Source organism: Phacochoerus africanus, chromosome 3 (genome assembly GCF_016906955.1).
Source record: "Phacochoerus africanus isolate WHEZ1 chromosome 3, ROS_Pafr_v1, whole genome shotgun sequence".
NCBI lineage: Eukaryota > Metazoa > Chordata > Mammalia > Artiodactyla > Suidae > Phacochoerus > Phacochoerus africanus.
Genome location: NC_062546.1, coordinates 119,410,522 through 119,433,809, shown reverse-complemented (window position 1 = coordinate 119,433,809; position 23,288 = coordinate 119,410,522). Strand labels below are relative to the sequence as shown.

Below are 23,288 nucleotides of genomic sequence, written 5' to 3'. Positions count from 1 at the left end.
GGGGTCGAATCAGAGCTACAGCTGCCAGCCTATACCACAGCCACAGCAATGTGGGATCCAAGCCGTATCTGGGACTTATACCACAGCTCACAGCAAGGCCAGATTTTTAACCCACTGAGCAAGGCCAGGGATCGAACCTGTGTCCTCATAGATACTAGTCAGATTCGTTTCCATTGAGCCATGACGGGAACTTCAGTTACCTAAATTTTTTAATCGAAGTATAGTTAGTTGACTTACTATATTAGTTTCAGATGTACAATATAGTTATTCAATATTTTTATGTATTTTACTCTCTTTTAAAGTTATTATAAAATATTGGCTATATTTCCTGTGCTGTACATTACATTCTTAAAACTTATTTATTTTATACCCAGCAGTTTGTGCCTCATAATCCCCTTTCCCTATCTTGCCCCTTCCCCCACCCCTCTCCCCACTATAACCACTAGTAATCTGATTTTTAGAGTGATACTAAAGTAGTTGTCAGTGCTGCTTATATCTTTATTTTGTGGAGAGACTTTGGTTTTTTTAAATTAATTCATTTATCTTTTTAGGACCACACTCTTGGCATATGGAGGTTCCCAGGCTAGGGGTTGAATTGGAGCTGTAGCCACTGGCCTACACCACAGCCACAGCCACACCAGATCTGAGCCTCGTCTGTGACCTCTACCACAGCTCATGGCAACACTGGATCCTTAACCCTCTGAGCAAGGCCAGGGATTGAACCTGAGTCCTCATGAATGCTAGTCAGATTCATTTCTGCTGAGCCACAACGGGAACTCCCAATATTATATTTTAGATTGATAAACTGTCTTACTTTCAAATGTAGTTTGTAGATAGAAATTAAAGCATTCATTTATTCAGTATTCACTCCCAGGGGACAGGGGGATCAATTCAGAGGCAGTGTGGTCCGCACTATAGTTTATTTTTATTCCTGTGTATTAGCGTAAAAGAAAGCCTAGGAATTTCTTGTTCTACAGCCATGTTTGTTATTAAAAATATTTTATTCAAAACTAATTCACTCTAGCCTTATTACCTTTTAAAAGCAATATGTAAAAAAACTAAAAAAAAAAACAAACTTCTTTTTGAGATTCTCATAAAAATGGAATTTGGGGCTGTTCCTTAGAGGTTTTATGTGCATTGTTTTTTTCCCCAGTAGCTAATGATAATGTTTCCCGAATAGCTAATGATTCTGTCATTATATTGATACTATTTTTGATCATTTGTGCTACATTTAAAATTTTCTAGACAAATGTCTTTTCAAGTGCAAAACCTCAAGAAGAACAGAAGAAAAGTCTGGTGATGAAAGATAAAGCAAGTTCACTTTCACAGTCTGAGGCCATCACATATTCTTTATTCCAAGAAAAGAAAATGTGTTTGGTAAGTGTTAGTTTCAAGTTAGAGGGGAAATTTTTAAATTTATATAAATGTGTATCTCATCAGCTTTTCCATATTAAAATTGTGACTTGGGGTAAATTTCTTTTCCAAGCCTATAATATTTTATGTTGTTTCTTGTTATAATTAGTTTTAGTACAGAATGTCATTTTCTTTTTCTGCAGCTTCCTTTTGTCAATTAAGTAAAAACAGCAAGTATAGTTTAACCATTATTATCTTACAGAGGTTGTATCAGAGGTACTGATAAGTACATTTATAGCTTAGGGATACTGGAATAGCCATATTTTTAAGACTCCTAATTTTTAAGTGGTATTAATAGTCAAAAAAATTATAAGTATATATATTCTGATAAGAAATAATCTAGGGAGTTCCCATCGTGGTGCAGCGGAAACAAATCCAACTAGGAACCATGAGGTTGTGGGTTCGATCCCTGCCCACGCTCGGAGGGTTAAGGATCTGGTGGTGTTGTGAGCTGTGGTGTAGGTCTCAGATGTGGCTGGGATCCTGTGTTGCTGTTGCTGTGGCTGTGGTATAGGCTGGCAGCCTTAGCTCTGATTCGACCCCTGGCTTGGGAACCTCCATATGCCACCAGTGTGGCCCTAAAAAGTGAAAAAAAAGAAAAGAAAAGAAATATCTCAGAATACATTAAGTAAAAGTAGGAAGATACAGAGCAGCATAAAAAAAACACATAATAATGTATATGTATATATGTGCATGCTTATATAGTCACATGTCCTTGTGTATGTATAATCAATACATAGAATATCTCTGGAAGGATGTCCAAGAAGCTAGAAATAAGTTTAAAAAAAGCAATAAACTTGCTTTTCATTTTCTCTTCTCCAGTGTAATGTTCTATTTTTTAACCAAGGTGCCCTTTAAAAAAATATGATTAATGTGAAAAATGGCTGTATTTAGTGTTTCTTGATTGTTTTGGCATGAATCCTTAGGCTGTTGTGATTTTTAAAAAATGCAAAATGGAGAGTATATCTTAGTGGAATAGGGCAGAATATGGCTTGCCTCTAAGTTTCACTAATTGGCATTCCTTTCCTCTCTAATGTTAAGTTGGTTTGAATCAGGCAGTATGGTCCAGAGCCTGCTTTTCCTGTTTCTGTGTCTCCATCCACCAGGCTACCTTACACACTTTCAGAATAACCTTGGTTAAGGTCCAGTATAAATAAGAGTAAACAGTCCATAGCTTGTCTCAGTCGCTTAATAGATGCTGTACATAGATAGTCAAAATTCCTTAATTAAAAGTGCAAAAGCCATTACACAAGAAACCAAATAATTCCATTGTACTGTATTTTTGAAACATTACATGATAAATAGGGATTTTAAGTTCAGTTTCTTATTTAAACAGTAACATCCATGTAAATGTTAAATGTGCTTGTATATACTCAATTTGACTATATATGTATATATTTATATAGTGGAACTGTATATATTTACTAAGGAAATATGCAATAGCTTCCATGTCTTCTGAATACATTATATTTTGATACTTAGCCAGGATCTGAAGTTTCATGGATTGTATTACATACTCATGGTTAAAAATATGAAGAGTGGTGTATTTTCATTTGAGTCTTTTGCTATTACCTGGTTGAGTATTACTGTGTAATATTATGGTGTAATTATCTGTACCTCCCAGGAGTCTGAGAGAGTCTTGCCAGTTAACTGCAAAATTAAACATGCCTAAGGATAATTAATCAGGAGCAATAATACAATTAGTTTTAGGTAATATGATGCTGGGTATCAAATAACTCCGATATTATGCACACACATGGTGCACATTGTCTAGTAGAAAAGGGTAGACATTTAATGAAAGTAACGTAAAACCTACCTTTGAAGGATGAAAATATTGCTTTAAATGTTCTCTTCTCTGAAAGTATCAACATTCACACAAATACAGTTCAAATTCAGACTGTGAAGGTGTATTAAAAGAGAGTATCATGAAATAATTTAGAGCTGAGTGACTAATTTTCTGAATGTTTAAAAGACTGTTTTAGCTAACACACATCTTAGATGGATTTGGAACTCTGTTTGTTTAAAAGCTCCATAAATATGTAACAGTGTCCTTAATTTAGCACAATTCATGTTAAATTCATTACTAGGCAAATGATGACAGCCCTTGTTCAATTGTGGTCATTATTATTTTATGAATAGAGCCAATTTAAAGCACCTTTTAAAGTCTTCTCTAGAACCTTTTATAGAATACATTTGGAGCCTTATTTTACCACTAAGCATTTTAGGGTTTGTCTTCTTGGAAATTCACATAAAGTACCATGTATTATTTCAAGTGTACAGATTATTGAATTACAGTTTACAATATTTTTAAAATGTTGTGGCAGCTATTAGACTTACATAGAATGACTCCGCTCTGTCACTAGTAGATTTTTAAAGTGAATAATTACAGAGGGGCAAGGAATGATATGTTAGATAAAAAATAGATGATTTTTTATTCAGTATACTAAGTATAAAAAGTAGTATGATGTGAGTCACTTTCAAGAACTAGTTAAAGTGAAAAATTTAAAGGAAGGTTTAGTCCAGTGTTTATTTCTCAATGAACATTTACTACCTGAAGGTTTTGGACATTGTGTTTACGTATAGGAAAGTGGAAACTTTCCAAAAACTCATTGATTGTTTCGCTGCTACTTCTCTAGAAGAGTATAGCTGAGGAAAGGATTCTGCCTCTCACAGCCGTTGGCATGCACTTGTCCCAAGCGGTGAAAGCTGGCTACCCACTCGACATGGATCGAGCAGGCCTGACTCCAGAGGTTCAGAAGATTATTGCTGATGTTATCCGAAACCCTCCTATCAACTCAGGTGATAACCACGACCCTAGTCTGCCGCTTTAATGATTAGAGTCATTGAACCCAGATGAAGTAAACAATCCACTAATTTTTTTTCCTCTCCGATAGCATTAACCCTTTATGCTACTGGGAAAACTTTAGTTTTGTAATGCTTTTTATTGTTCAATCTTTCTTCCTGTTGTCACTCAGAGGAAAGTCTGAGCCTGAGAAACTTTTGTTTTCCTTTTCAGTTTCAGATTACAACTTCCACACCCATCCCACAGTGTATTTTCATCCTCCTCTAATTTCTGCTTCATCACTTGAAAAAAACACAGTCCCTGGCCCCCAACATTCATTCCCCATAGCTTACCGACTCAGTTTTTTTCTAAATCTTTCTGATTCCCTGTCATTGGTTTCAGTGATATACAGTCATACAGTCAACAGTGCTGGTCACAGTGGCGTCGGGAGAATGGACAGAGTCTCCAGGTCCCTAGTAAGAGGGTCACTTCCTGTCACATTCTTCAGAACCCTAACTGTGCTCATGAAGATCAAGCTCCTTTGTTTGCCTTGCAGAAAAGTTTAAAAAATGTCTATTTTAGGGTGTTCCCGGTATGGCTCAGCGGAAACAAACTCGACTAGTATTCATGAGGACAAAGGTTCAGTCCCTGGCCTTGCTCAGTGGGTTAAGGATCCGGTGTTGCCATGAGTTGTGTTATAGGTCTCAGATGTAGCTCAGATCTGGCATTGCTATGGCTGTGGTATAGGCTGGCAGCTGCAGCTCTGATTTGACCCCTAGCCTGGGAACTTCCACATGCCACAGGTGCGGCCCTAAAAAGCTAAATAGATAAATAAATAAATAATGCCTATTTTAAAATTATGATCCCCCTCCCCTTTTTTCTTTTTTTGGCCACCCCATGGCATATGGAGTTCCTGGGCCAGGGATCAGATCCAAGCTGTGGTTGCAGCCTAAGCAGTGCTGGATCCTTAACCCACTGTTCCAGGCCAGGGATCATACCTGCATCCCAGAGCTCCCAAGCCACCGTCAATCCCATTGCACCATAGTGGGAACTCCAATGATCTGGTTGGTTGTTTTTTTTTTTTTTTTACAGAAATAAAAATGAGGTACATTAGAAGGATTTCCCTCCCTAAATGTATAAATGTAAACTGGATGTGTTATATAAATCTGATCATTTTTTTCAGACTGTTAGGACAAAGCAGTGGACATACAAAAAGCTTTATCTCCAAAGCTGCAGTGCCGGTCATTGAACCTTTGACTACTTTATTTCTTTCCTACTCAGGAACAAGTGTACACTTCTCCCCCCCAATCTGGAAATAAGGAAAAAAGATCATGCTTTGAAAGCACAATTAATACAACATTTAATTCATCAGAACAAAGATATTTAAGTCACCTTCAAAGACAGCAACACTTCTAGGCTTGAGCAAGACTTAACTGAAGGATTAAACAAAGAGCCTACATCTCTTTTTATTGCTCAACCTTGCAGGTTTGAGCAGTGGTCATCTAAGTTAGAGGGAACTAAAGTTTTTCTATTTACCATACCATTTGAAAATTATACTGCCAACTATTTAAAAGTAAGAAATATGCAGTTTCTAATCATGGTCAATGAGACTTCCATGTGTTTTCGGGGCCTATTGATGATGTATGTCAAGACCTTATTTGAGGGAGATGCCTTATTAACTAACTCTGCTTCTCTGTCACTTCTTAGCTTTCTGATTATGATTCAATTTCCCATGTAGATCTGTCTATAGGGAAAGTATGCTCTAGTCTTGCTAATCTGGGCACTTATCTCTGTGATCGTTGTGAATTCATAATTGGAAATTAATGAATTGGCATTTTGTGAACTTGGTTAATGTGTTTGTATTAAGGTTAAATTAGGTTTCTAAATCTGAAAAACTGAGGGCCAGATCCTGTGCTGTGCTAAAAGTCCAAGGTAACTTAGCTGTGAGACATCTTTTGAGGAAGGTAGCCAGCTCTCTTGGGTGGGCACATTCCAGTGCTCCTAACTTAAGCAGCCAACTTCCTAAATTTTGTTTCTTAGGATTGTACAATTATAGTCTGTAAAATACCATTTGTTGATGTGAAATTTTATTTTTTAATTCTTATTTTTCCTTGATAAAATACTGCTTGTTCTCTTACTGGAGGAAACATCGTTGAGTTATAAATTATAATCAGAAATGAAGATATACATGCCACACTAATGATTCAGAGACATTATTTTTATCTTTTACTTAACTGTAGCCGTATCACATAATTTTGTGTTTCAGTGAACAAGTTTGTTTGCATTTAAATTTTTCACAACCTTGAATTGAGAGTTTATTTTATTATGACATAATCTTATACCTAAAAATAGAGTATTTGTGGATTGAGAAATTATATCTATTATTTTCAGGCTATCTTATTTTGTCCTTGTAACTTTTAAGGGATTTTAAGGGATTCTGTACCTTTTGATTCTTTGAGTTTTTTCCATTTTTATATGATTTTAAGCTTAATTTACAGAGTTGTGATTCTAACTATGCTTAATAATAAATGAAGCAGAGTTTTTAATGAGGCACCTGGATATTATTTTGAATAATTTCATTCTTTCATTCTTTATGTGCATGTAACTGGAAAATTAAGGGTAGCTTCCAAGGGACCTGTCACAAAGGTAGGAGTAATATGATCTCTGGTAAAGCACTGAAGGAGTGCAGAAGTGCTCATTATTTCACTCACCAATAGATATTTTCAGTACTTACTTGCATGGAAAGTTAGGCAAATAAGGTCTGAAAATGAGATCCATCTTTCCCAGAAAACTTATTTAATTAACAGGCATTTTAAATAATTGATGTTTTGTTATGCTACAGTATCCATTGAAAGAATCCCCTTATTTAGCATCTTATTTATAAGTATGATTAGCTTCTATTTTAAGGATGGATTATTTTCAAAAAATTAGCTTATAATTGATATTTGGAATTTGAAGCATCATTCCTTTAGAAACAATTCTGTGGATGGTGGTTTTGATTCTCAGGGCAGCCCGCCCAAGGCAGTGTGAAACAAGTTATACAGAGCCATGGCCTGACTGGACTTGAGTCTTAGAGGCAGGGGTGCAGGTGGTCCAGGAGTGAGGGGGCCGTGTTTTACTCCAGTTCTGTTCTACAAAGGGATAGCATTTGAAAGAGGAACGTTTTCTTTGCTTCCTTCATCCTTCCTTTCTATAAGATATTTCACTATTTACAGCTTATAGGTTTTCAGAAATGGTCAGTGTAATTTATTTTTGAATAATTTTTCATCCTTTACAGATATAAATAAAATCAAACTAATCAGAATGTATGTTCCTGAAAGCATTGACACATACCTTATCCACATGGCAATTGAGATCCTGGAAAAAGATTGTGACAATAGAATACAATGCCAGTCTGCATGTGATTCCAGCAAAAAGAGATATTTCTCCAACTCTGAAGAGAGCTGTTCAGATGCTAAGAGAAGCAAGGAAGAAGTAAGCATAAATACCAAGGTGTTAATTATATGTAGAACTTTAATATAGTGTCAAACTATTCACTTTGCATTTTCTAATACCAGACTGCTTTTTTTTTTAAAATGCTATAAATGCTGATGTAAGGTTATTTAAAAAAAAAAACATGCTGTATCTCCTTTGCTCTTCAAAAATTTGATCTGAAAAAAGACTTTTTTTTAAACAACAGTAAAAGAAGAATATAGTCCATCTATTTAGCTTATTGTATGGAATGTCAGCTTAACTTTTGCCTCTACCTTATGTTGATTCTATAGCCTGGAAATTCTCTTTCTTTCATAGGTGTATTTAACATTAGCTTTAAGCATATGGTAGTTTATAAAATAAAACAAATAAATAAGTGAAAATAAAACCAAATTCTCTTAAAAATACCTCCCCAAGATAGTTTGTCCGTCATACTGTCATTCCTCATGCTCTGTTTCTGTTACAATGAATCTCTCAGTTATAAGGATACTTATTGCTCATGATTCTGGACATATCCCACTGAATTTATACATGATCAGAGAAAGACCATGAGTTTAGTATTATTTTATGTTGTATATTTTATTAAAATCAGATGCTTTGAAAATTATTGCTCTATGTGTTATATGAGATAAATAAGTAGTAGTCAGAGAATAACTATTCTTTGACATTGTGATTGTACTAAATGATTATAAATACTTGAAAATTTGACTTTTAATATCTTCCAAGTCTGAAGTTACATGATTCCATGACAAAAGTTTATGAAAACTAACACTTAACTCAAAAACTGCTTTAGTTCCTAGATGATAAATTGAGCATGATGGTAGGTGGTTCCTAATATTTATGTTAGAGAATTAGGGACATTATTTCAGTTCTAAAGTTATTTTTGATAGGGTTTCCAGCAGTTAAACTCCTTTTTTTAAATTGTGTAAAAATAAAAGGAAATGGGAGTTCTCTTGTGGCACAGTAGATTAAGGATCCAGCATTGTCACTGCAGTGGCTTGGGTTGCTGCTGTGGTGAGGGATTGCTCCTTGGCCCAGGAACTTCCATATGCTGTGGGTATACCTCCTTGCAAAAATGGGAAGAAATGGTTGTTTTAAATTCTGTACTTGGGTTAGATTTGTATACAGTCATGTCCTAGACAAGCTAATGAAATTTGATTAACTGGAATTCTTTACATATTTTGCAATTGAATTAGCTATGAGAAGGGCATTAAAGAAGATATGTTGGAGTTCCTGTTGTGGCGCAGTGGAAACGAATCCGACTAGGATCCAGAGGATGCGGGTTTGATCCCTGGCCTCGCTCTGTGGGTCAGGGATCTGGCGATGCTGTGATCTGTGGTGTAGGTTGCAGACGTGGCTGAGATCCCATGTTGCTGTGGCTGTAGCATAGACCAGCAGCTGCAGCTCTGATTTGACCCCTAGCCTGGGAACTTCCATATGCCATGGGTATGGCCCTAATGAAGAAAAAAAAAAAAGAAAAAGACATGTTGGGTGGTGGTAGTGAGTAGTTAAGTATTATATTTACTGTGATTGTTATTAAGATAGAAGCTCAGTTATGTCTGTGTTTACTGGAGGGAGATTATGTCTTGATAGTGGTAGTTCTGATTCAATATACAAAGGTACACAGTGGATTCTTTAAATATGTAGTTTTTTTATTTCTGGAAATTTTCTTAAAGTGTAGTTTTAAAATTTTTGTTTTATTTCACAAAGTTGTTAAAAATTTTTAGTTTTTAGTATTTTTGTCCCATTGCTTTGGATTTCTTCAAGAGACTTCTGCTCTCTGTATGTTAGATCTTCTTTACCTAGCTACAATATTTGTCACTTCTCATGAATTCTTTTTGGTTCTTCATTTCTCTTTGGGCATACTCCGTTCTATTTATTGCTATATTACTCATAGTTTAATATTCATTTCTATAATTTTTTTTGTTTTCTTTTTTTTCTTTCTTTTTGTCTTTTCTAGGGCTGCACCTGCAGCATATGGAGATTCCCAGGCTAGGGGTTGAATGGGAGCTGTAGACTCCAGCCTATGCCACAGCCACAGCAATGTGGGATCCGAGCCGCATCTGCAACCTACACCACAGCCCATGGCAATGCCAGTTTAACCCACTGAGCAGGGCCAGGGATCGAACCGCAACCTCATGGTCCCTAGTCAGATTTGTTAACCACTGAGCCATGACAGGAACTCCTAATTGTTTTTCTTTTATTTCTAATTCTTTCCAGAGCTTCCCCCCTCACTTGAATTTTTCTCAGGTTCTTTTGTATTTTGAATCCTTTTAAGTTTTTTAGCTAATTTGGGGAGATTATAGTTATTTTCTATAGCTCAGCAAATCTTTCTGGTGTCATATTTGACCTTCATACCTTCTTGTTGCTCATTTTTATATGAAATTAGTTTTCCCACACTTTCAAAAGATGACATGGTTCAAGATAGTTTTCCCAAGTTCGCAGAGCTCTCTCTCTCTCTCTTTTTTTTTTGTGTGTGTAACATTCAAAATAATGGAAACTTGGTTTATGAGATACCCTTTTCTGCCATTTTTACTTGGGCTTCCTCTTCCCTTTTCCTCTATTGTACCCATCCTGCTTAATTTTGATTTAACCCCAGGAGTTCTCCTGAGTGTGGGACCTTTGCCTGGAAGTTCATAGGAGCCAACTGCACTAGCCACTTAAGAGCTGTTAGCCACTGCTGGTGGATCCCTTTCAGTCACCTGCTATTGGGTTGGGCAAAAGGCCTCCCCCTTCCATGCTACCTAGTTCTATGTTTTAATGCTGGAATTTAGAGAGATTAAAAAGTTATGCTGCTGTGCCAGCATCTTCCCAGAACCCTTTCTTCACATGTCACTTTTTTCCCTCTTTTTTTTTCTTGACTTCCTATGAGGGAGGGAGAGCGAGCGAGAGAGAGCGAGAGTGAGAGCAAGAGATAGAGAGAAATTGATTTCATGCCCTGCCACTGTTTCATTATAAATTAAAACATACAGTGTTATGTATAAACTATAAACTATTTTAGGACACTCAGAAAAAATGCCTGAGGGATAATATTATTATGATCATTATTTTTAAAATTCAGTACCTCAAAATAATATGAATTTTCTTTAGTTTTGTTTTTTTAGGCATAGTTGGGTTTTTTTTCCTAAGAAAAGAATGCATGCAGTAAATATTTTGTTTTCCATAAAATTTTTAAAGGTTGATAGAAAATATCCTTCTGATTTTTCACTGGAAGATGAGAGCCACAGGAATTCACTGAAACTAACTTCTTGGAATCAGCCATTTAGCGATCCAGAAATAGAAGATTTATTTACAGATTCTCATTCACAGGTAAATTGATTTCATAAAATAGTTTTCATGACAAATACATTGTGCTTGATAACTAATATGCCTAGATTTATCTTAGTTTTTAGATGCAATTAAATGCAGATGTAATGCGAGAGTTCCCATTGTGGCTTAGTGGTTTAAAAACCCAACATAGTCCCTGTGAGGATGTGGGTTCAACCCCTGGCCTTGCTCAGAGGGTTAAGGATCCAGTGTTGCCATGAGCTGTGGTGTAGGTTGCCAACGTGGCTCGAATCCCATGTGGCTGTGGCTGTGGTGTGTAAGCTGGCAGCTGTAGCTCTGATTCAACCCCTAGCCTGGGAACTTCCATATGCTGTGGGTGTGGCCCTAAAAGACAAAAAATAATAATAAAAATAATTTAAAAAATAAATTCAAATATAATGTACATATTTCTCTGTCTGCTTACATATATATGTGCACATATAATCAGCAAATAAGTTAATGTTATGTATCCTCAATTTAATGATGGTAGTTTTCTAATAGAATTTGGAATATCAAAAGGATGTAAATAGCCACTTAAATTTTTATAATGATGGCTGGGAATTTTAGTTTTCTACTAATTGAGGCAATAGTCACTGAAAAGCATTGTTTCTGTTATTAGACTTCATAAAATCTCTCTTGGTAGTCGTTGAGACTCAAGAGGTAACACTCAATGTAAGTAAGCATTTTCCCCCTTTCTCAGTGAAATAAGCTCAGTATTAAAATGACAGAATAATCATTTAATATCATATTCTGTAAAAGTGTTTGGAGATAAAAGACTTGAAATGATATTAGCTACCAATTAATGAGTGCCAGGGATAAAGCAGAATGTGTTTGCATATTTTGTATATATTCTCATTTAACTCTCCAAGTAATGCAGTGATGTTATTTACTCTTATTCTCATTTATCTGTGAAGAAATTGAGGTTTTAATAACATTCCTAAGGTTGTACATTATCAAATAGCTCAATTAGGACAAATCTAGTTCTTTCTGGTTTCAAAGTACTTGCTTATTCCATAGTATTCAGCCAGGGCTACAACAAGACTGAGTTTTTTTTTCCTCTGCTCTGTTACTATTTGGATGTCATTCTCTGTTTTACTTTTTGGCTTTGTGATAATTTTAAATTGTTTCCTTCCTCCAGTTGCCCTTAGGGGTTCAAATTCTAATTGTAAGCAATTATAATTGTCTAGGGCTACAAGGGATTTTGATATTAAGATTTGGAGGGAAGAATAATGATGTCTGGGCCAATTTTATCTCTACGCAGATGACTTTTCTCTGTGACATTTTATATCACTAAAATTTATTTCCAAGTCAAACATTGTAATATCATGCAGTGTGTATAAATCCAATTTTTTCTGGTCTTCTTTTCCTTGTGGGGAAACTGGTATTAAGTTGGAATAGCTAACAGTTTTTAACTTTTTTTTTCTTTTTCTTTTTTAGGGCCCCTTTTGAGGCATGTGGAAGTTTCCAGGCTAGGGGTCAAATTGGAGCTGCAGCTGCCGGCCTATGCCACAGACACAGCAACTCCAGATCCGCTACATCTGCAACCTACACCACTGCTCATGGCCACGCCAGAGCCTTAACTCACTGAGTGAGGTCAGGGATCGAACCTATGTCCTCATGGATACCACTGAGCCACAATGGGAACTCCCTAACAGTTTTTAACCTTTTAGAAATACAAGTTTACACAATCTTTTTTTGGCAAGGATTATTTATTTATTTATTGGCTGTCCCCATGGCATATGGAAGATCCTAGGCCAGGGATCAAATCTGAGCTGGATTTGTGACCAGCTGCAGCAACACCGGATCCTTAACCCAATGCGCAAGGCTGGGAATCTAACCAGTGCCTCCACAGAGACAAGCCAGACCATTAACCCACTACACCATAGCAGGAACTCCTTGCCAAGGATCTTTTACTTCTTTTCCCCACCCTTAAATATTTTGAAGCTATTTTTAAACATTGAAAACCTAGTAAAACATGGTAATCAGTTGATGAACAATGCATAGATACAGTCTTCATTCTAGAAATGGAATAAATTCTGCGTAATGGCTAACAGATACAACTTAGATGAAAAAGCCCTCAGATAGTTTCAATAACTAAATTAACTCTGCCAGATACAAGGCATAGTCATGTTAGAGTGATTTCTGTGTTGTGTTGGTGTGAGGAGCTAGCACTTAAGGTGAGATGACACAAATTAATATTCTTTTAAACTTACAGACCACTTACCTATTTAAAAATTTATTTTTTCATTTGTGCTTAATACGGTATTCAACCATTGCCTTTGTGTTTAGTTTTTTTTCAGGGACTTATAACTTAGGGTTCTGAGACTTCATTTGGTGCTATGACAAACCCACTAAATATTTTTTTCTTTTTTGTCTTTTTAGGGCTGCACCCAAGGCATACAGAAGTTCCCAGGCTAGCGTCTAATTGGAGCTGTAGCTGCCGACCACAGCCACGGCCACAGCCATGCCAGATCCAGGCTGTGCCTGTGACCTATGCCACAGCTCACTGCAACACCAGGTCCTTAACCCACTAAGCAAGGCCAGGGATCAAACCCATGTCCTCATGGATACTAGTCGGGGTTGTTACTGCTTGAGCGACAATGGGAACTCCACAAGCCCACTAAAATTATGCAGAGTATAATGCATGTGTACCATTTGTCTTTGTTTCTTGCAAGTGGATCTCTTAATTTTTAGCAGATTCTTAAAAGAATCTATGAAACCAAAAATTTTTTTTTTCATTTATTCAGCAAATGTTTTTTGAGTAGCTATCATATCTCGGCAATTCTACAAGGTCCTGTTGATGCTTGAACCATCCTCCTACTCTGTCTACCATTGTAGGTGTAGAAGTTGTATGCTTTTTCAAATGCTTAATATAAACTGTTTGAGTATGTGTGTGTATATACGCCCAGACAGATGCCTTTCTTAGAACAATAAATTCACCATTGTGGCTAGCCCAAAGCAAATACACCATGAGACATAGATCTGAAATAATATCCAGGTCTTTCCTTCCCAAATGAGAGTCTACACTTGTGTCTAAAAACCAGGAACAAACAGGGAGTTCCCATTGTGGCTCAGCAGTAATGAATCCAGCTAGTATCCATGAGGATGTGGGTTCGATCCCTGGCCTTGCTCAGTGGGTTAAAGATTTGGTGTTGCCATGAGCTGTGGCTTAGGTTGCAAATGCAGCTTGCATCTGGCCTTGCTGTGGCTGTGGTGTAGGCTGGCAGCTGCAGCTCCAATTTGACCCCTAACCTAGAAACCTCCATATGCTGTAAGTGCAGCCCTAAAAAACAAAAAAACAAAAAAAACCCACATAAACACACACACAAAATGCCCAGGAACAAACAAACAAATAAATGAATAGGTAACAGGATGGCAGGTAATTGCTTGAACAAATTTTACAGTGATTTTTATCTCTCTCTCGCATTGATTTATTTCTGGATCCAGAAATAAATTCTGCAGATCTCATTACTTGTTTGATTTGGCAAGTGGCTGTTGTTTACCCAGTAACCTACGTTACTTTGCAAGTGAGACGCATTTTCAGCAGTACAAATATATATATATATTTTTTTTTTCTTTTTTTTTTCTGTTTCTTTCCTATAGACTTCATCCAAAACCTCAGAGAGAAAATTACCTGGGTGGTTTGCCAAAGAAAATGAGATCTTACCTGATACCAGCAAGAATTCAGCGGCCAAAACAAAGAAGAAGGGTCTTTTTTGTTAAATTGGCAACTGTTAGAGGAATTCTGTGTGTCTTGCTCTATCTTAAGAGGGAAGTAGTATTTCATTTCTGAAAAGAGTGGGGAGTAATATTTTTGTTTAAAAATTATTCTAATCTCAAAGTAAAACTCACCTATTTATTGAATACCTGGTGTCTTAAAACAGCCTTGTGCAATTTGTGTAAATGTGGGTCTTCTGAGAGCCTGAGTACATCTTAGAGCAGAATCTTTAGTTTCCTCCTAGATTGCTTTAAAAAACTGCATTCCTGCCCTGTTCTCGAATCTCTTTTCTTACTTTAACAGTATGTTTGGAATACATAAAGTGCGGTGATTTAGTTTAGATAACAGATCAGTTGTACAGTGATTATGTGTGTGATATAAAATATTCCTATATTATCAAAATTCTGCCTTATAATTGAAGAGCATATAGTTAATTTTTTTTTTGTCTTTTTGCCTTTTCTAGGGCCGCACCTGTGGTATATGGAGGTTCACAGGCTAGGGGTCTAATCGGAGCTGTAGCCGCTGGCCTACACCAGAGCCACAGCAACGCAGAATCCAAGCTGCATCTGTGACCTACACCACAGGTCACGGCAATGCCAAGATCCTTAACCCACTGAGCAAGGCTGGGGACCAAACCTGCAACCTCATGGTTCCTAGTTGGATTCCTTAACCACTGAGCCATGATGGGAACTCCAAAAATGGTTGTTTTATAACTCGTTTTTACTATTGTTAGAAATAACTTATCCTCATTTGTCAGTGATATTAGTGGACCAGACCAGTGAAAATGAAACCTTTTGGGGTTCTGTGTAAATAGGGAAAAGGATATAACAAAGGAGATTGATTGTACTTTACAACTATACATTTTGTATTTTATATCCTATTTCTTTTATCTTTTCAAATAATTTTAAAAGTCCTTCATACTGAATATTATAAAGATATATATTTTTTAACTTGATTTCAATTGCTTAATTACCTTGAACACCTTTAATTTTTGATGATGTCAGAATTTGATTCTAGTATCTCTTCATGTAGCACATATCACTGAAATATATACCTACTGACCCTGATTTGGGTAAATCATGGTTGGTAGAACTTGAAGCAGTTCACCGTATGACATTTAATTGATTTTTTTGTAAATAAAAATAACTGTTGTTAAAAAAAAGAATATATGTTTGTTGTAGAAGAATTAGAAAAGCCAGAAAAGTGAAACAAGAAAATAAAAATCACAGTAGTTTCACTGGTAGGTAATCAGTTAACCTCTTTCATATATCCTGCTAAGCCTTTTTATTTATAGTCGTTTCTTAGTTTGTTACATAAATAATATGTGAATGAATATTCTTTATAAAGCATTCAAGCTATACTTAAAACATGAAAGTATCTCATATTCCCATTTCCCCACATCCTGTTACCACCAGCCCATTTCCACAAGGTAATGGCTATTGAATATGTCATATATAGTTTTTTAGTCATTTCTTCTACATCGACATGCCTCTGTATCTGTAGGTACACATACCTTCTTGGTTTTTAATTCTTATTTTTACATTTAAGTATTTATTTGAAATATTAGTTTCAAGTGAACAGCATAGTGATTCAATATTTTTATAGATTATACTTCATTTAAAGTTATTATATATAATATTGGCTATATTCCCTGTGCTGTACAGTTTGTTCTTATAACTTACTTATTTCATATGTAATAGTTTGTACCTCTAAATTCCCTACCCCTGTCTTTCCTGCTCCTTTCTCCTCTCTCTTCTCTGGCAACCACTAGTTTGTTCTCTATATGTGTGAGCCTCTTCTATTTTTTATTCATTCATTTGTTTTTAAATTCTACATGTAAGTAATAATATACAGTGTTCATCTTCCTCTGTCTGTCTTGTTTTACTAATCATAATACCCCAGATCCATCCATGTTGTTACAAATGGCAAATTTTCATTCTTCTTTATGGATGAGTAATAATTCTACTGTCACTATTTGCAGATGACATGATACTATGTATAGAAAACCCTACAATCTCCACCAGAAAACTTCTGGAAATGGTAAATGAATAAAGTTTTAGGATACAAGATTAATACATAGAAATCAGTTGTTTTCCTATACACCTATATTGAACTATAAGAAGGAGAAAGTGAGAAAACTATCTTGTTTAAAATCACCTCAAAAAGAATAAAACACCTAGGAATAAACTTAACCAAGGAGGTGAAAGACTTATACTATGAATACTATAAACATTGAAGGAAATTGAAGGTGATACAAAAAAATGGAAAGATAGCTTGTGTTCATGGATCAGAAGAATCAGTATTATTAAAATGTTCATACCACCCAAAGCAATCTACAGATTTAATGTAATCCCTATCAAAATACTTATGACATTTTTCTCAGAATTAGAACAAATAATCCTAAAATTTATATGGACCCACAAAAGATCCTGAATAGCCAAACCAATCTTGGGAAAAAAAAGAGCAAAGCTGGAGATATCACTCTCCTAGATGTCAGACTGTACTACAAAGCTATAGTCATCAAAACAGTGTGGTACTGTCATGAAAACTGACACATAGATCTATGAAACAGAACAGAGAGCCCAGATATAAACCCATACACTTATGGTCAATTAATCTATGACAAGGGAAGCAAGAATATTCAGAGAGAAAAGACATTCTCTTCAATAAGTGGTGCTGAGAAGAGTGAACAGCTGCATGGAAAAGAATTCAAATTAGAATATTTTCTCACCCCATATACAAAAATAAGCTCAAGATGGATTAGAGACCTGAATGTAAGATTGGAACCATAAAACTCGTAGAAGAAAACAGAGGCAGAACACTGTTTACAAGCTTATCCTGGTGTGTGGACAGATATCTGATGACCTCCTTCCTGCTGGACCCCTTAGCAGCTGAGCCTTAATGAGAAGATCCCCCACCCCCTATTCTGTGAGAAAAGTTAAGCTTTGAGTTCAAAGGTACTTGCTCACTTGAGCCCATACCTGCCCTCCTTTTCTAGACTATGCGTCCAGTAACCTGGACTCCAGAATGCATGGCCCAAATGTTCCCAAGTTCACTGGGTCTCTGCCTTGGTTCACTTGCTGGTGTGCTCATTTCTTGTCTTGAAGGGTAGCCAAAGCATGGCTGCTTGGAGGAGTTATGGACAAGACTTGGATGTCCAGGCCCTAGTTCATATCTACAACCAGGAGGCCATATGTGGAGAAGAGAGCCAGAGGCAGGAGGAGTGGGCCGTGTCCATGAGCTCATTTTCCAGCACCAGCAGCACCGCCTCCCTCTGAAACCACCTCTAGACCTCAGTAGGTCAGCCATACGTTCAGTAAAGTCCAGAGCTCTGCTATTTACTAGCTGTTGATTTTGGATGGATTACTTAGGCACTCTGAGCCTCATTTAAACACTTTGTAACATGAGATGTTGCTGCAATTAAACACAATGCATTCAGACCATGTAATCACGGTTGGCACATATAGTTGGTATTCACCTAGTTGTTGTTTTTTTTTTTTTTGTTGTTGTTGTTGTTGCTATTTCTTGGGCCGCTCCCGCGGCACATGGAGGTTCCCAGGCTAGGGGTCGAATCGGAGCTGTAGCCACCGGCCTATGCCAGAGCCACAGCAACGCGGGATCGGAGCCGCGTCTGCAATCTACACCACGGCTTGCGCAACACCGGATCGTTAACCCACTGAGCAAGGGCAGGGACTGAACCCGCAACCTCATGGTTCCTAGTCGGATTCGTTAACCACTGCGCCACGACGGGAACTCCGGTATTCACCTAGTTGTAACATAGAACTTTCTAACAAAAGACAGAGTTGGTGGCTGGGTATCCAGAGGGAGACAGTCTGCCTTCCTAGATATTAACTTGGTGGGCACTACTGGCTGAAATCACTGTGGTTGAGCAGAGGCCCCTTATTGTGTTTGCTCAGAAATCTGGGGTGTCAGCACCCCAAAGAGGATCCATCTTTCAATAGCAGATTCAGCCTCTCATTCAAATTGACAGAGATGGAAGTAAATGGTCAACAAATATTTTTTGAGGACCTCCTATATGCCTGGCACAGTGCTAGGTGCTAGGAATATGTCAGTGACAAAAAAAAACAAGTAAGTTGTCCTATCTTGGTGAGTGGTAGGAGGACAGTGCAGAGAGGGGTTAGAGGGTGTTTCCAGTGGGTTCAGGGAAGGCCTTGCTGAGCTTTGGAATTAGCCTGGATTTGACAACTTGTAACTGCGACTTTGAGGAGATCAATCCTCTGTAAGCCTCGTTTATCAGCATCCTTTTTAGAAGAGGAAACAGGCTTAACAGTGGTTGGAGAGTTAAATGAAGTACAGCCTTTTAGCATAGCCCTTAGTACACTATAGGAATGATAAACGTTAGCTGTTCTCGTTCTTTTGCCTGTAGGAAAGCTACTGGGGAAGCTGCCTGACATACAGTCAGAAGCTGCCTGGTGCTTTGGTCAAAGAAAGGGGAGTTATGTAATTTTATTATTTAAGGACACCTGATAGATTGTACCAAAGTATTTTTCCTTTATCAAAGGATACAAAGAGATGGGCAGTCCAGAAACTCTTAATAATTGGAATAATAAAATATTTTGAAGTTGGTGAGATATTCTGATTCATGAGTTGGTTATCTAAGACGCCGTGTTAACATTTCTGAACATAAACTAAATTTCCTGAAAGGTTTGTTGCAGCTGATTAAGGGTGGGTATATTTAATCTGGGGAGTACAGAATTCGCAAGGTAGGAACCAGGAGGAAGAAAAGGAGGCTGCTGGAACTCTAAGCCTTAGAAAAAATATTGGAGCTGACAGGGCTCCCCAGACCTTCTTTGTCTTAGGTCCTAATAGGGGCAGTTTATTATTTCTATTGAATCACTTAAATTACACAGTTTTAAGCATTTATCTGAGAACTCCCGAGTTTATTTCTTTTGTACGTTTGATCATTTTCACACAGGGAGTAGATAAAGGAACTTAACTCATTGGTTCAAGAGCACCACCTACTGGTAATGTTTGGTAATGTCAGGTGATGTGCGCAGGAAAATCAGATCCTTTGCTTTGGTTTTTTTGGCTTCAGTTAGTGCATGTCTAATGTGTCAAAATTTGGAGAAAGGGAAGATGTTTACTCTGAGCAGTGTTTATGAGCCACAGAATAACTGGCATCTGTTTATTCATTTACAGTCAGACAATTTGAATCTAAGTCTGTTTATTGGTTCCTATGTGCAGGGCATAATGAGTTTTACTTCTCTACTCTAAACTGTAAATCTTCCTTTTGCTTATCTTGAGAAACTTCTCTGGCTCCCCACAATCTGGAAAGAGGCTTCTTAAGTTTTTCTTCCCTTCTCATCTATCCACCCCTCCAACATAGGAGAACTCAATCCACAGCCTCCTATACAGAATGAAAGCAATGCTTAGTCATCATTTAGTGAATCTTATCATTATGTCTAGTCTCCAGGCCTAGATTCTGAGTCTTGAAGGTAGAATTGCACTCCTGTAGAGTGCAAGTGAAGCCTGGGTGTACCATCCCAGATGGGACCTACCTTCAGGCTACCCATCTCCAGCTAAAAGGACCACAGTCTCAGGATAACCCAGCGTTACGGGCTAAATTGTACCCCTCAATTCATATGCTGAAATCCTAACCCCTTAGTACCCTCAATAATTGTGCCAGTGCCATTCTATTTTAAATATTACAATTTTATATATTAAGATCTGCTACACCAAATCTTTCCTCATCATACTTAAACATTTCCTGGCTATTCTAAATTTGTCCATCTCAATGTAGAATTGTTAAGTTCCAGAAATTTATTTGGATTTTTTTTATTGCATAAAATCATATAGATTAATTTGGGAAGGAACTCACGCAATATTATCCAGAATCTCATAAAGAATTCAACTTACTTCTTGATTTTCTCAAAATTTTTTTAGGCCTCCCAGTAACTTTGTAGTTTTCTTCATCTAAGTCTTATGTATATCAATATCTTAAGTTTATTGCTTGGCAATTTTTGTTGTTTTTGCTTGTGCTGTTTCTTTTCCCATTGCATTTTCAACTGGTAGCTCTGGAAGGACTGATAATTTTTTTAAATAAGAACTGTTTTATAAATTTTTCATTGGTTCTGTGTGATTTTTCAGGTAGTCAGCATTTCATGGGCCAAAAATGATAATAATTTATCTTACCGTGCACTATAGCTATCTCTTCTTTCTTCTTTTCTTTATTCTTTTTTTCTTTCTTATTAGGGCCATATCTGTGGCATGTGGAATGTCCCACGCCAAGGGTCAAATTCGAGCTGCAGATGCTGGCCACAGCAATGAGGTATCCAAGCTTTATCTGCGATCTATGCTGCACCTTGTGGCAGTGCTAGATCCTTAACCCATTGATTGAGGCCAGAGATCAAACCTGCATCCTCATGGATGCTAGTTGAATTCTTAACCCACTGAGCCCTAACAGGAACTCTGTCCTTTCTAATTGCTCTGGAAGAAACTTGAGAACAATGTTGAGTAACTGGTAAATTCAAGTATGCTTATCTTGTTTCTGTCAATAACTTTGTTTTATCATTAATTATTTTAGTGATTTCTGAACAATCATTTACTATATCTAGGGAATTTCCTTCTACTTATAAGCTTTTATTTATTTATTTCTAGAATGGAAATTGTATTTTTCAAGTGCCTTTATTGACAACTGTTCAAATGGTTTATATACTTTCTTTTATACGTGGGTCTTGGTTTTTCCAGAGGACCATAAATTCCCAGAAATGCTCTGAGTTTCCACTGTAATTTTCTTATTTATCAGATGAACTCTTCCCTTCAGGAATGGTATGACCAGATTGTTAGATCCTTACTAATTAATCCTGCTATGTACCTTGGCAAGTTTCCTCCATAATTCATATTCCAGGATCGCAGCCTGCTGATCATTCAATGAGTCTGCCCAGAATTCTGTGGAGTGAGCCAAGGTATTGATTTATAAATAAAATAATGTGCTGCCTGGCCTTAATGACATTAAAAAGGTAACTAATTTTTCAAGTGTGCTAATTCAATATAACATAATAAAGAAAATTGCCTTTCATTTAGAGATATGTGATTTTAGAACCTACCAGTTAGCCTGCTTCTAAAAGTTCAATTTCCCTAATGGGGAAGAACTTATTTAATTCGTATAGCTCTAACCCTGACATTTGGCGATAAAATGCCATAGGTATATTCAGAAGCCACTAGTTTTATGAGCATTTTTAAAGTAGATAAATGACCTGTGATGAGAAATAGAAGCCGAATCATCGTAATCATTTTTGCTGGTAACCAGTGCTTACTGTGTGTGTGTGTGTGTGTGTATTCATGTACACTACTATACGAATTCCTACAAATCAAAATCTTGAGACAAAGTAAACCAACTATGAATGCCAAACTTGAATCAGCCAGGTTAACTTCCTGAATAAAGAACTGAATTATACCTTTATAGCACTTTCTTAAACCTCAAGCCAAGCCAACTCTAAACCAAAAAAGGCCCTAGTTTTGGTTTTAAATGTATTTCTAATTCATTTTTCATTTTCATTTTCCTTCTCTTCTCCTTTTATCTCCCCCCATTTTCCCATAATTTAATGTCAGAAGACAATGGAGGAGTTCCCGTCGTGGTGCAGTGGTTAACGAATCCGACTAGGAACCATGAGGTTGCGGGTTCGGTCCCTGCCCTTGCTCAGTGGGTTAACGGTCCAGCGTTGCCGTGAGCTGTGGTGCAGGTCGCAGACGCTGCTCGGATCCTGCGTTGCTGTGGCTCTGGCATAGGCTGGCAGCTACAGCTCCGATCGACCCCTAGCCTGGGAACCTCCATATGCCGTGGGAGCGGCCCAAAGAAATAGCAAAAAGACAAAAAAAAGAAGACAATAGAATACTACCCACAAAATTCTGAAGGAAGGAAATTTTGACCCAAGAATATTATAGCTAATAAAGGTGTCCTTCAAATAAAGAAATCTGGCAAGCATTGGCTAATGTAAAGCATGCAAGACATGCAACACTCAGGAAAATTTCTGGAGTTCCCATTGTGGCTCAGCAAGTTGAGAACCCGACATAGTGTCAGTGAGGATGCAGGTTCCATCCCTGACCTTGCTCAGTGGGTTAAGGATCCCGTGTTGTGAGCTGCAGCACAGGTTGCAGATACTGTTTGGATCTGGCATTGCCATGGCTGTGATGTAGACCTCAGCTGCAGCTTTGATTTGACCCCTAGCCTGGGAACTTCCATATGCCATAGGTTTGGCCTTAAAAGAGAGAAAAAAAAAATTATTTGCCAATCAATCTAGAAAAAGAGTTGGATCAAAATAAAGGACATAAGAATAGAGTCCCTGAAATGAAATGAAATGACTGGGAGGTGTATTGAATCCATTTAAATATAGACCTCACACTAAATCCATAAGAATCATGGTTGTAGAATACAGAGTAAATGATGTGAATCTAATCAATATAAAACAATAAGATATCTAAGAAAGATCAAGAAGTTGAAAGAAGGGATATGGGAGAATTGTTCTTTTGTAGCAGAGAGCCAGTTATATCTAAAATTTAAGCATGCAAGAAAAAAAAAGAATGACTGAAAGCTTAAGTTTTCTTCAATCTTTTTTCTTATCCTTAGCAGGATATTTT

General features: G+C 37.0%; 1 protein-coding gene across 1 annotated transcript in view; it reads left to right on the top strand.

The window, feature by feature from the left end:
* WRN (WRN RecQ like helicase) overlaps positions 1 to 14,836 on the top strand; it is a 126,635-nt gene extending 111,799 nt beyond the window's left edge. Inside the window, 5 exon segments of the mRNA XM_047770239.1 lie at positions 1,246 to 1,377; positions 4,050 to 4,212; positions 7,473 to 7,669; positions 10,844 to 10,975; positions 14,576 to 14,836. Of these exon segments, the coding sequence (XP_047626195.1) occupies positions 1,246 to 1,377; positions 4,050 to 4,212; positions 7,473 to 7,669; positions 10,844 to 10,975; positions 14,576 to 14,695 (744 nt within the window). The 3' untranslated portion in view covers positions 14,696 to 14,836.
* Positions 14,837 to 23,288: the final 8,452 nt, after the last annotated feature.